Genomic DNA, 13,196 nt, shown 5'->3' with positions numbered 1-13,196 from the left:
GAATATCTCATATCCTGACTTTGGCCCCCTAATGTCCTCACAAAACTTGGAGCAGTGCTGCTATTCTTGCTGTCCTCTACACCCAAAGGCCATTTTGTAGAAATTATATTGCCAGTGAATCCAGTACAAGGCTAGGGCACGTCAGGCAGATAAACTGTCAGTATTACTCTCTTACAGATTGAATCCATTTACTACTTTGTGGTGGGAGATGTTCCTGAGCAAACCAAGGGGCTTCTGCTTCAGAGGGCTTTGGAGATTCCATGCCCTGTCTGCACGGTGTCCTTCAATGCCAGAGGAGAAGGCACTATAGCTTTCTTGAAGGATCTGAGTGCCAAGACCCACAGCAGGTAGGCAGAAAATGTGTTCTTGAGTGGCAGTGGGTGAGCTGCCTGCTTCTGCAAATCAGCAGTAGTTTTCCTAACCAATTTGTTCCTGTGTTATCTTCTTTCCTGTTGCCTTTCATCTCCATGGCTTTTTCTTCTCTTCCTTGTATTAATCTTGCCTTATTCTTTTCTGTAAGTCTGATGCTTTGACTTTAGGGGTCCTTGCTGACCTGGAGGAGACTGCTCCCTCCAAAGCTAGCTACTTCCCAGAGAGCTTAGATGACTCACCCAGGAGTGCACCTGTCATATGTGAACTAACTGATCCAGAGCCTGCTCTGGTGCCTGCAGGCATTCACACTCAGAACTGCTATTCCCCTGCACTAATCATGCCAGGGCCAGGTACCAGACAACTTGGCGCAGCTCCTACACCCCAGAACCCACTGAAATTCTTCAGTTAGCCAATTCTGAACCTGCCTGCTCTGCCTCACCCATTTTATCCTGCAGAATCCACAATAAAGGCTCTTGCTCCTGTTTTTGCCATGTTCCCTCATGCCTGCTGACTGGCCCTGTGCTTCCCTGTGTGGTGTGGTGTGCCCCCTTATCTTGGGAACTATATTAGTAGTCATTTTGGGTCACCATAATAAATACCACAGACTGGATGGCTTAAACAAGAGAAATTTATTTCTCACACTTCTGGAGGTTGTAAAGTCCAAGATCAGAGTACTGGCTGATTCAGTTTCTGGTGAGAGCTCCCTTCCTGGCTTGTAGACAGCTGCCTTCCTAACTCTAACCTCTCATGGGAGGGAGGGAAGGATGGATGAAGGGGGAAAGGAGAGAGAGCGAGCGAGTGCACAAGCATGCCTGTAAGCTCTCAGGTGTATCTTCTTAAAAAGATACTAATCTTGGGGCACCTGGGTGGCTCAGTCAGTTGAGCATCTGACTCTTGATTTCAGCTCAGGTCATGATCTCAGGGTCCTGAGATTGAGTCCCATGGGGCTCTATGCTCAATAGGGAGTCTGTTTGAGATTCTATCCCTCTCCTGTGCCAACCCCATTCCTGCTCACTCTCTTACACACTCTGTCTTTCAAATAAATTAATAAATAAATCTTAAAAAAAAAAAACCCAAAGGATACTAATTGCATTGAATCAGGGCCCTACCTTTATGACCTCATTTAACATTAATTACCTCCTAAAGGCTGTATCTCCAAATATGGTCAAATATAGTTGCATTGGGGCTTAAGTCTTCAACATATGAATTTGGGGGGTGGGAGATACACTATGGTCTACAGCAGCAGCTGTGAGTAGCAAACTGTATTTTCAGTGGCAGTTAAACTGATTCAGTGGCCTCATCATAGCTGAGTAATAACTGAATCTACATTTTTAAAACGTTCCCACCCTCGTCTGTGTGTATAGGTTTAGGTCTCTTGTGGAAAGAGATCAGCTACTTAAGTAGTTGTAAGGAAAATCCTTACAACTTGCCTCAGTTATCCTATCTGAAGTGGGTACAATTTCTGCCATTGAGCATTTGTTCCCAAATTTAATTGCTCATCATGTTTGCCTGGGGAGCTTGTTAATAATTCAGAGGTCCAGGGCTTCACCTTACAGGCTGATTCTACATAATAGAGGGGATCCTGGGAATATGCATATAATCATTCATTTTGCATAAGAGCTGCCTAGAGAGTTTGTTTAAAATGCAGACATGTTGCCCACAGCCCCAGAGATTCTGATTTTTGGGCTCTAGGGGAGGGCCAAGAATATTCATTCTTAACAGGACTCCTGGTGATTCTGAAGACCACTGCTCTGGCTCCCATGAAATATTTTGAAAATTTTTTAACATTAGATGTTTGGCTTTAATTCTGGGTTCCCAAATCCCAAATACAAGGGGTCTCCCTGTCCTACTTTTGCTAGTGGAGAGAGTAAAAGGCAACTGGCAGGACCACCTGTCTTGCCGGTCCCCTGCTTAATTCACATGGGGCACTTTCTCTGGGCTGGGGAGAGGTTGGGGGATAATTTAACATGGGAGAAGCTGCCATTCAGCTCCTGACTTCTAGGCTGTGTACAGTTGAGTGTGAGTTTTGCAGAAATGATGACATGTATACTATGTGCTTTCCTGTCCCTGCTCTGGCCCTTGCAAGTGCGTCCAGCTCACAACCGGTGGTGCTCTGGCCTGCCGCACCCCCTGACAGACCCCATGTCTCTTGGTCGGCATCCGCACACCTTTGGCTGTTGAAGTGCAGTTACTATGGAACTATAAAGGGTGTGCCCTGAGCTGCTCAGCTTGCAGGGAGGCTGGACTCTTGCTTCCCCAACGCCTGGGTCCGTGTCTGAACAGAGCCACCAGCCTACAAAGCAGGTTTTGCTTTCTGCACAGATGAGGGTGTATTAGCCAGAGGAAATGCCTGCCCCTATTTTCTTTTCTAATCCAGAGAATGGATCAGAGAGTAGGAAGTCCTGGGCACCAAAGGCCTTGGCTCTCAGGGTGTGGGACCTGGCGGGACAAACCTCAGCCATCCCCCCTCTGCCTTGTAAGAGGGTCACAGGACAAAGTAAACTGGCCATTTCTGCTCTGGTGGAAGGACCTGTGGGAGGCAGGCACGGCCAGATTAAGGGTCCATTGTCTGCATGAGGGGCTTTTGGAACAAGGCTGGCTTATTGATTTCCTTCAAGTCCTCATTCTAGTCCCACCTGAAACCCTTTAGAAATAGGCCTGAGTCTTTCCATGGCCCAGGTGAAGCCCCCACACCTCTCCTACCATTTGTGCATCCATCTCTCCATCCCAGCCCCTGCTTGAGGATTTTCTTCATGCTGAGGAACAGGCAGAGGCAGAACTCTTAAGGGGCTGGAGGAGCATTATCCAGAGATCTCCTATTAATCTGAAAGAAATTTCCTGCCATCACCATCTTTTTGGATTCCAGATAATTGGTGTCAAGGGTGTACTTAGCCCATCATTTTGTAGACTACTCTAGGGCTTTTTGAGCTTTAAGGTGCCCATGAACTCCCCAGGGATCTCGTTAAAGTGCTTATTCAGCCTCAGCAGATCCAGGTAGGGCCCAGGAATGTGCATCCCTGACCAGCTCCCAGATGCTGCTGCTGCTCATGGGACCACATTTTGAGGAATCAGGCCCTAAAAGCTTGTCCACACAAGAATTCTTTTCATTAGTGCTTCTACTTAGGTTTTGGGGAGGTGCGTGTTTGCCGAGTTAAAGTTGACTGAAGCCTATCAGCAATTGGCAGATGAGCTAATGGTGCCTGTTGTCGCCAGCTTTCAACACTGAACCCACAGGGCCATGGGCACTGTTGGGGCCTCATTAGACTGTTGGCTTGTCAACATGGTATTGACATGATTGAAGCCTGGGAACAGAAGGATAAATATAAAGCAGAGGATATCATTTTTCCTGGGTCAATAAATACCATTTGCTTGGGCTAATTACCCTCTAATGAAGAGAAGAGTCATCCATTAAAATCCTAACACATTTACAGTTCTCTCTTCTCTTGCCTGCCTGTCTTTTGTTTGGGGGAATTGACCAGGTACAGAGAAAAGCCGTGAAACATCTAAGATGCTTGGCACCACAGCAAGTTCACGGTCCTGGGAGAATGAATAGATGTGTGCACTAGTAGCCTAATGTTGCAAATCTCTTCATGTTTCAGATTCCACGCATTTGCAGAGAGAACAGAGTGTGTGGAGTTTCCAGCATTTGCCATAAAGGATGGTGACAGTGTAATTCCTTGGAATTTAAGGAAACTAAAGGGAAAACCCCCTCCAGGTATCTGGGATCAAAAACCCCCCACACAACAACACAGTGTGGTTTTTATCTTAGTAACTTCAGATTTTCTGCATCTTTGGGAAATAAAGCACTAGGTAGGGACTCACGGTATCTTTTTTTTATTATTTATATGGTCCAGGGCAGTTCATGATATTAATGCTGAGTTTGTCAACCTAGCAACCAGGCATAAGTTGATTACCACCAAGGGAAGTGGCCTAAGTAATAGGTGTTGAGCTACTGGAGAACCTTCTGGAGATGTGGTCCTGATGTGTCAGTACTGGACTTAGTGCCTGGGAAGGCAGGGCTGCTCTGCTGTCCAGGTGAGCTGGCTGCTGTAGTGAGGACACCCACAGTTCTTGTGGGTTCTCTGTAGCTCCGCCCAGTGACAGTAGTGCTTGTAGATTCATGTGTGGGATTGACCTGCCTCTTGCAAAGGCCAGGGCCCCACAGAAACCTGTGGAGGCAGAGTGAACCTCCCCCTTTCATTCAGAGAGGATGATCAGAGAGTTTAACAAGCATAGAGAGTGAGGTCACAAAATCAGAACTAGGTTCAGAAAAAACCTAGTGCCAGAAGGTTACTCAGAAAACCAAGTGGTGAGAGTTTCTTTGGGGCTGATGAAATTGCAAAGTGACAAAGACACCAAGTGAACTCCACCAAGAAAAGCAGAGAAGGAAGCTTGTGTTTGAGTGTGAGATGCTGTGGTGTGATGGCAAGTAGTGGTCTGAGAGGACCCATCCCCACCTCCACCCTCCTACTCATTTTAAGTCATTGACAGAAATCTCTAGCTTCAATATAAGGCAAGAACTACTCTTGGGAGGAGCGAAGAAGCTACAGGATCTGCTTGACCCTGTCATCTGCTTGACAGGGTCCTCTGTTTACAGGATGGTAGGGAGAGGCTCCCCAGAGAAGGGCACTGGGCCTGAGGAGGACACAGTTGCATTAAGGGGTGAGGTGGTCAGGTGGAGGCCAAGGCCGGGGGTTGAGTCACAAAGCCTGTCCCCTACACACACTTTGTGCCTCCAAGTAAGTAGGGGAGAGCCTCCTCTAGAGCTCAGTGGTGCTTATGGGTGGTACTGTTTCAGGTACCTTATGCCTTTATTGTGATGGTGAAGTGGCTATCTCCAGAGAATTTGAAAAAAATGTCAATTGTTAAGCAAGGTTACTGCTAAATCAAACAGAAAAAAATTAATTCAGGATATATACCATGCCTAGGGAAAGTAATTTGCCAGATTAAACCTCATGGGCAATGTTTCAATCAGGGTAAAGAGTGTGAGGTGGGACCCATTCCCCAAGACATGCCAGTTTTTGTAAAGGGGTTCAGTTCTGGGTTATGTGTTCCTTGGCAACTTAGTTATAAAGGGAAACCTATCTGGCCATGTAGCTTTACATTTTCAGCATCTACCATCTCCCCAACCCTGTGACTCATACAAATTAAATTATAGATTAAAACATTTTCTGAGGCTGAAGTGCTCAGAGTGTGGCCTGCCGTTCTAGTGCCATTTCAGTGAACCCACGTTCTGAATTTGAGGAGAGATCCCAAATCCTAAACATACAATCTTGTCTCCTCTATCCATCACAGTGTCCCAGAAATGCCAACATTGCATTTCTCTCACTCAGAAACTGCCCAGAAATCCCTGACAGGCTCTTCTGGAAAATGTGTGGTTTCCAACCTGATCCACAGCCTCAGAGGTAGACGATCAATCCCTCTTGCTCAGTGCCCTTTCCCTATTTCTCACCCTTGGAAAGCAAGCATTTGCCAGTGTGAGTTCACTTGGGCCCCTCTCCGGCCTGGGGAGGGAAGACGCCCCCTCAGGAAATCCTGCTCAGGGGTTTTTTGTGGCTCCTGTTGCATGGAAAGAGACTGTCAAGTGAGGGGTTGGAGGAACACTGCTCAGACAGCTGACCTGGCAACAGGAAGAAATTCCCTGCTATTACTGACTTTCTGGACTCCAGATAATTGTCTTTCAGGGTACAATTTCCCATTACCCCATGCACTACCCCTGTGCAGAAAAGCTGTAGTCAAGATAAATAAACATTTAAAAAACTGTAGTGAAATAATGTAACGTAAAGTTTACCATCTTAACTGTTTCAGTGCACAGTGCAGTAGTGCTAAGAATGTTCGCATTGCTGTGCACCCCATCTCCAGAATTCTTCTCGTCTACAAACCTGAAACTCTGTGCGGGTTAAAATGACAAATCCCCATTCTCCCCTCCCCCAGCTCTGGCATTTACCATTCTACTTTCTGTCTCTGAATTTGACTACTTAGGTACCCCTGTCTGGTATTGGTCATTTTGTGTCTGGCTCCTTTTACTCAGCTTGTGTCCTCCAAGTTCATCCATATTGTAACAGGTGTCAGAATCATCTTGTCTATGTATAGACCATATTTCTTTGTCCGTTTATCCATCAGTGGACGCTTGAGTTGCTTCCACCTTTTGGCTACTGTGCGGAATGCCGCCGTAAACACGCATATACGAATATCTCCTGGAGACTGCTTTGAGTTCTTGGCATATATACCCTAAAGGGAATATCTGGATCACGTATGTTCGTTCTGTTTTTAACTTTTGAGGAACGTCTGCATCGTTTTCCATAGCGGCTGCTCTGTTTTTCATTCCCATGGACAGTGGGTACTCCACATCTTCTCCAGCATTATTATTATTATTTTTTTTTTTTTGGTTTTTGGTTTGTTTTCTTTTTGGTTTTGGTCAGTAGCCATCCTCCTGGGTGGAAGGTGGTATCTCATTGTGGTTTTGATTTGCATTTTCCTAATGATTAGTGATTCTGGGCGTCTTTTCATGTGCTTGTTTAGATAATATTACAGTGCAGTGTTTTAAAAGTTCAAAATTGATGCTAAAAAAGCCATGGTGATCAGAATGTCACAATTTTAAATAAAGACAGGCTCCGGCATTGATGTGTTAAGTCATAATGGAGCCTGGGGTAAAGGGAAAAATGTATGCCTCTGTATACATGTTTTAATTTATTATTATTTTTAAAGTATTTTTTATTTATTTGAGACACACACACACACACACACACACACGCACACGCAGAGGGAGAAGCAGGCTCCATGCAGAGAGCCTGACATGGGACTCGATCCCGGGTCTCCAGGATCATGCCCTGGGCTGAAACCAGCGCTAAACCGCTGTGCCACCCGGGCTGCCCTAATTTATTATTTTTAATGATTGTGTCTGGGTTATTAAAATAGTTGAAAAGTATTGAAGAATTAAGATACAGGTGTATTGAAATGATGGTATTTTAAATTTAAATACTTTGGGAGTACATTTATAGCTCTTGCTGAAGTTTTTTTTTATCAATCAAGCATGGTTACTGCTTGCTCAATCCTGTCCCACCATGTAACCTCACTTTTGCATAGGGCCCCTACTTTCTAGCTCTGTCTTGATGTTTGCTGCCTCTGTAGAGCAACACATATTCACTCTAAATTGAGCCCTCAAAGATGCCTCTCCCACTGCCTTTACTTGGGTTTTTCCATCCCCTCTGCACATGTATTACCTTTCCGAGGACTCTTTCCTGACCCTCCTCTGCTGCTCTTCCCCTCTCAGGCTGCTTGTGAAGCATCTGCTTGTGGCTAATGAGTCACCACCAACAGGACAGCATCTCTTAGTGATGGTTTGGGAAGGGTCCAGAAACCAGGGCAGCCAAGAATCTCTTTATAAACTCTGGTATGCAAGATAGAGCTGTTAAAAATTTCATAGTCTTATTTTTGTCACTACCTCATTCCCATTTTCTCACACATTAGGGAGAGTTGTGCAGACTGTTTTTCCCCTGCTGTGGACATCCCCTGAATCCTGCAATCACAGAGTAATGTAATGACAGTAATGGCAAAGGGAAAGGGGTGTGTGTGTGTGTGTGTGTGTGTGTGTGTGTGTGTGTGTGTGTGTAGGGTGCAGTAGTGATATTGGAGAGGTCATGGCATGGTCTCAGCCATCTACATTTCTGAAGCAAATCTCCACCTTTCAAGAAAGGAATGGTTTGCCACCTGCAAGAAGATAGGGCTAGGTCACTGAATGGCCCTGGGCTCTCCGCCATCGGCAGCGCTGGGATGGCCAGGTCATAATATGCCGGGCTCTCAGGAGTTGGATGTGGGAACCTGGGCGCTGGGTGGGCTCCTTACCTTTCACTTCTGGGGATGACTTCCTGCCTTAGAGAGTCTGCCTTCTCCCAGCGCAGGCTCCATCACCCCCAGATGGGCCCTCCTCACTGTGGAGAACAGGATTTTTGGTTTAGATATAGGAATTGTGGGAGATTAATTCTGGCAGATGACGCCTACTTGAAGCTGTGATTCTGTGCTTTCCATCCTCACAGCCATCCTTCCCCTCAGCTTTCTGCCTGGAGCTGACTGGGTCCCTGCCTGCGTTCACACTCACGGGGCAGTGAGCAACAGCACTCTCCTCCCGTGCTTCTCTCCATGTAGGTGTCCTGCCTCTTTTTCTTTTTTTTCTGGGCTTGACTATCTGTTGGAGAGGAGGAGGGGTACCAACAGAGCCTAATTACTGTGGGACCAGTGTGGTGCTGCCTCCGGGAGCTCTTCTGAGCCATCCGGCCCCCCTGCGGCAGGACTTCCCTTCTAGTTAATGAGGATGGGTTCTCTTCATGGTCTTTATATATCATGAAATATTCATCTCATCCATAAGCAAAATAAAACAGAGCCATTTGAGCTTCCCTGAATTCTAAGCACTTTTTTTTTTTTTTTTTTTTTTTTTAAAAGAAAAGATTCCTCTCCAGGACTGGGTAGTACTTTCACTGTTCTTGCCTGGGCCAGGCTTCCCCCTCCCCCGTAGTCCCAGGCATGTGTCCCAGGCCACCTCTTTGATGGCAGGTTAAGATGTGAGTCAGATGGGCAGGTAGCAGGGTCTCCTTGTGTTGGTGGCTGGCTCCTGAAGAATCTGTGGACTTTAGCTTCCTAATCCTCTACACAGATTCTATGATTCTGTGATTCTGGAGGTAATCCCATCAGTCAAGGGAATAGACAGAGGTGTGTACCTGTGGAAACCAGTCTATAATCACAGAATCACAGAATCCCCACTGAGCAGGGAGCCTGATGCGGGACTTGATCCCATGACCCCAATATCATGACCTGAGCCAAAGGCAGATGGTCAACCACTGATCCACTCAGGTACCCCAAATTATATCTTTAAATATTTGTTCTGTTTCATTGGTTTTTATTATTTTAAAGTATAAATTATTTGTTATTATTTTCAAATTTAAGAAAAACTTAGACATTGCTTGGTATGTGCCAAGTACTATTCCAGTCTCTTATCAAATTTTAAGTCATTGGGTTCCCTGGGTGGCTCAGTGGTTTGGAGCCTGCCTTTGGCCCAGGGCGTGGTCCTGGAGTCCCAGGATCGAGTCCCACATCAGGCTCCCTGCATGGAGCCTGCTTCTCCCTCTGCCTTTGTCTCTGCCTCTCTCTCTCTCTCTGTGTCTCTCATGAATAAATAAATAAATAAATAAATAACCCAAATTTTAAGTCATTTAATCTTTATAATGACCCTGTGGAGTAGATACTATTATTATCTTCATTTTAGTGATGGAGAAACTAAGACAAAGAGGTTATGAAGCTTCTGCAAATTCATATAGCAGAAAGGGCTAAGATTCAGACTCAGTTTATTCTCTTAACCTTTGCATCATGCTGGTTTTCTTCTTCAGGGACTCATTTTTTGTGTAAGGTATGATAGATTTCCATGGACTATCATATCTATCATTTTCCCTCTAATATTTTATTTTATTTTTAAATTTTATGTATTTAATATCTAATATTTTAAAAATACTTATGTTCATGTTCACCTTCTCTGGTTTCTTACAGTGAGTTCCATAGTATATTTTCTTCATTGAATTTCTACCAATTTCATCTGTGATTTGGTTTCTTCTTTCCTGAATATTTCATCTCTTCCTGTTTATTGCCATCTTACTCTTGAGTTCTTGTATTTTTGCTTCATTTTCTTCCTTCTTTGAGATGATGGCTTCATATATATTTTTTAACTTATGGTGAAATATTGATCATAATTTTTCATGTGTTTCTTGATAACATTTTTAGTGAATATTACTCATCTCTTGATAGTTTTGCTGTTCTTTTTTTTCATTATAGTAGCCTTGTTTGGATGCTGTGTGCATCCTTTTTATTATTCATAACTAAAGAGAGATAAGATAGATATCTGTATGGAGGTTGTATGGGAGATAGTGAGGCAGGGGTCTGTGCTTCACTGCTCAAAGGCTTGCTTCTCTGCTGCTCAGAGAGAGAGGTTCCTACAAGTAAGTCTGTGCTGGGTGACACTTTGTGAAGCCTTACCTCTTCTGCTTTTCTCTAACAAATAGACTTTTGCTATAGCCCTTGTCATTGAGGTTCAAGTATCCAGTGTTGCCAACCAGGCACACCCTTGACTTTGGGTGGGTCCTCCACTTTCTAATACCTGCCCTAGCTGTCTGGACCATTCCAGGTGCACTTTCTCTGTGCTTACTTCACAGCTTCTGCCTATTTGAGCTGCTCTTGACAACCCTTAGCTGGATGTTTGGTGGAAGAAGGCAAATGTGTTTTCTTTTTTAATTCTCATACTCACCCCCCATAATCTTTAGGAAAAAGAAAAGATACTGAGTTATATAGTTGTGTTTATCCTGGAAGTAAAGACTAAGTCTGGAATGTTCAGAGATGTATTAAAGTGAGCTCTAAAACCAACGTGAAACCTGATGTCTTCATCTTTTGTATGGGGTGGACAGTATCTTTCACTTTTTCTTGTCACCCATTTATGTGTCATGTATTATGTTACCAGTCACTTTATTTATATAAAATTAATAAAGTATCATTTGAACACTTAGCACATCTTTTATCAACTTCTCAAATTCCAAAATATTTTCCAATAGGTTGGCATAAAATTCTGGTGTTTTAAAGAGTACAATTTGTAAATTTTAAAAAAGTAACATTTTAGGTCATTTTTTTCCCTTCCCACTATTTCTTAGAAACCATGATATATCACTTCTAATTATTGGGTGAGACTGATAAAGTGTACTGACCTGCTCAGTGTTTAACTCTTGTTACTTTAAAGGGTTTTTTCCCAAAATGATTAAAACGTGTGTGTGTGTGTGTGTGTGTGTGTGTGTGTGTGTGTATGTGTTGTTAGGTGCATTATATACATTACCTCATTTAATCCTCAAAACAAGTATGTGAAGTGAGTGGTGGTATTATTCCAATTTTTCAAAAGAAAAACAGCCTTTGAATTCTTTTTTAAAGTTACATGACTGGTAAAGAGACAGAGCAGAAGGTCTGAGCCTAGGCTGTCATAAACATTATGCTTTCCTGCACTGTGCATAGTGTAGACAATTTAGAAAATACAGAGAAAAAGGAAGATAAATATTGTTGCCACCCAGAGATTTTTACTATTGAACAGACTGGTGTATTTCCTTCCAGTGTTCTTTATTGTATACTTTTTAAAAGAAAATTAAAGCATCAGCATCATATTATGTGCCACTTTGAATATTGCATTTTCCTTAATATCATAGCAAGTATTTTTCCATGTTCTTATAAAACTTCTGTAAGTGATATTAAAAGATACACAATTTGACTTTTGACCAACACAAGGGTTAAGAGCATCAAACCCTAAGCAGTAAAAAATCCACATTAACTTCTGACTCCCTGAAAACTTAACTACTAATAGCCTATTGTTGACCAGAAGCCTTATGATAACAAAAACAGTTGATTCACATATTTATTTTTATGTTATATGTGTTAAATATTGTGTTCTTATAATAAAGTAAGCTAGAATAAAGAAATGTTTTAAGAAAATCATAAGAGAAAATGTTTATAGTACTGTGCTGTATTGAAAAAAAATCTGTGTATAAGTGGTCCCACATAATTCAAACCCATGTTGTTTAAGGGTCATTTGTACTTCATTAAAGTGGTATACTATGATTTTATAAATCACTTGTTGTTGGACATTTGGGTAAGTTTGAATTTTTTTTGCTATTAGAGATAGTAAAGCACTTATCTTTTTCTGTGGTGTATTTCCTCCTGTATTTTAGACTTTTGGGGGAATAGATTTCCTAGTAGTGAAGATACTGGATCAACATGTTTGAACATTTTGATTAGTCTCTTACATGGACTTGCTTTCCAAAAACTGTTTTAAGTTGGTATAACTCAAGTCAACAGTGTATGGGGAATCTCCATTTCATGGAAACTGAATTTGCATAAAAATTGTTATCTCATTTATATCTGAATTTCTTCCATGAAGAAACTAATGTCATTAGTAGTAAATACTAGTGGAATTGGACATTTTTGTATTTAACTTCCTTTATGAAGTACCTGATTGTCTTTTGCCCATTTAAGTCTTGTATTTCTTATCATATCACGTGAACTCTTTGTATATTAATGACATTAACTGACCAGTATTATTACTTATTGATAGTTTATCCTAGTTATTGTTTTCCTTTTCATTTTGGCCATCATTTATATGCACCCTTAAAATTTGCATGGCAAGTTCAGTCTGTCAATTCTGTAACTTCTTTGTGATTCCGTATCTTTTCCTTTTGGTCTTTATGGCCTGAATTGAAAGTGAAAACAAAGATCTTTTTGGTCCCTCTAGATTTGTTTTTGAGGTGTGGTGTAATGTAAGGATTGTAAACAGATTTTTCCTTAAATAGCTAACAGTTGAATTCACATCATTCATACTCAGGAACCTTTATCTTTCTTCACTGATGTCTGTGGCTTCCTTTGTAATATATTGCATCCCTGGGTGTAGGCTTGCTCCTGGGCCATCTGCCCTGCTCCATTGCCCTTTCCTGTTCTTGGCTTTCCTTTCTGGTGGTGACCTTTTGACATTAATTGGTCTTTCATCCTGCCCTGGATATTTATTGTAGATGTGAAAAACAAATCTGCTGTTATCCAAATCTTCATTTTGGGTGTTACCGGACTGAATCTTCTGAGGGGAGAGCACGTGTGCTTGGTTTCTGTGCTTCAGTAAATACTTACTTGTTTTCTCACAATATCCATGGACATTTTAAGGTTTTTATTTTTTGTACATGATACCTTTTTCTTTCCCTCCTTTCTCTTTTTTCTTTTCTCCAGTCCTCTTCGCACACTATTTATTAATATAGTTTTGGGGA

At 42.6% G+C, this 13,196-nt stretch overlaps 1 protein-coding gene across 10 annotated transcripts in view; it reads left to right on the top strand.

The window, feature by feature from the left end:
- VWA3B (von Willebrand factor A domain containing 3B) overlaps positions 1–13,196 on the top strand; it is a 256,331-nt gene that overhangs the window by 24,990 nt on the left and 218,145 nt on the right. For all 10 annotated transcript variants that reach the window (XM_035696404.2, XM_025464606.3, XM_025464618.3 and 7 more), the window contains 2 exons: positions 178–347; positions 3,972–4,087. In XM_035696404.2, the coding sequence (XP_035552297.1) occupies positions 178–347; positions 3,972–4,087 (286 nt within the window). The remainder of the gene's footprint in view (positions 1–177; positions 348–3,971; positions 4,088–13,196) is intronic.

This window comes from Canis lupus, chromosome 10, assembly GCF_003254725.2.
Source record: "Canis lupus dingo isolate Sandy chromosome 10, ASM325472v2, whole genome shotgun sequence".
In the NCBI taxonomy this organism is placed as follows: Eukaryota; Metazoa; Chordata; class Mammalia; order Carnivora; family Canidae; genus Canis; species Canis lupus.
This window is presented reverse-complemented; position numbering and strand designations above follow the sequence as displayed.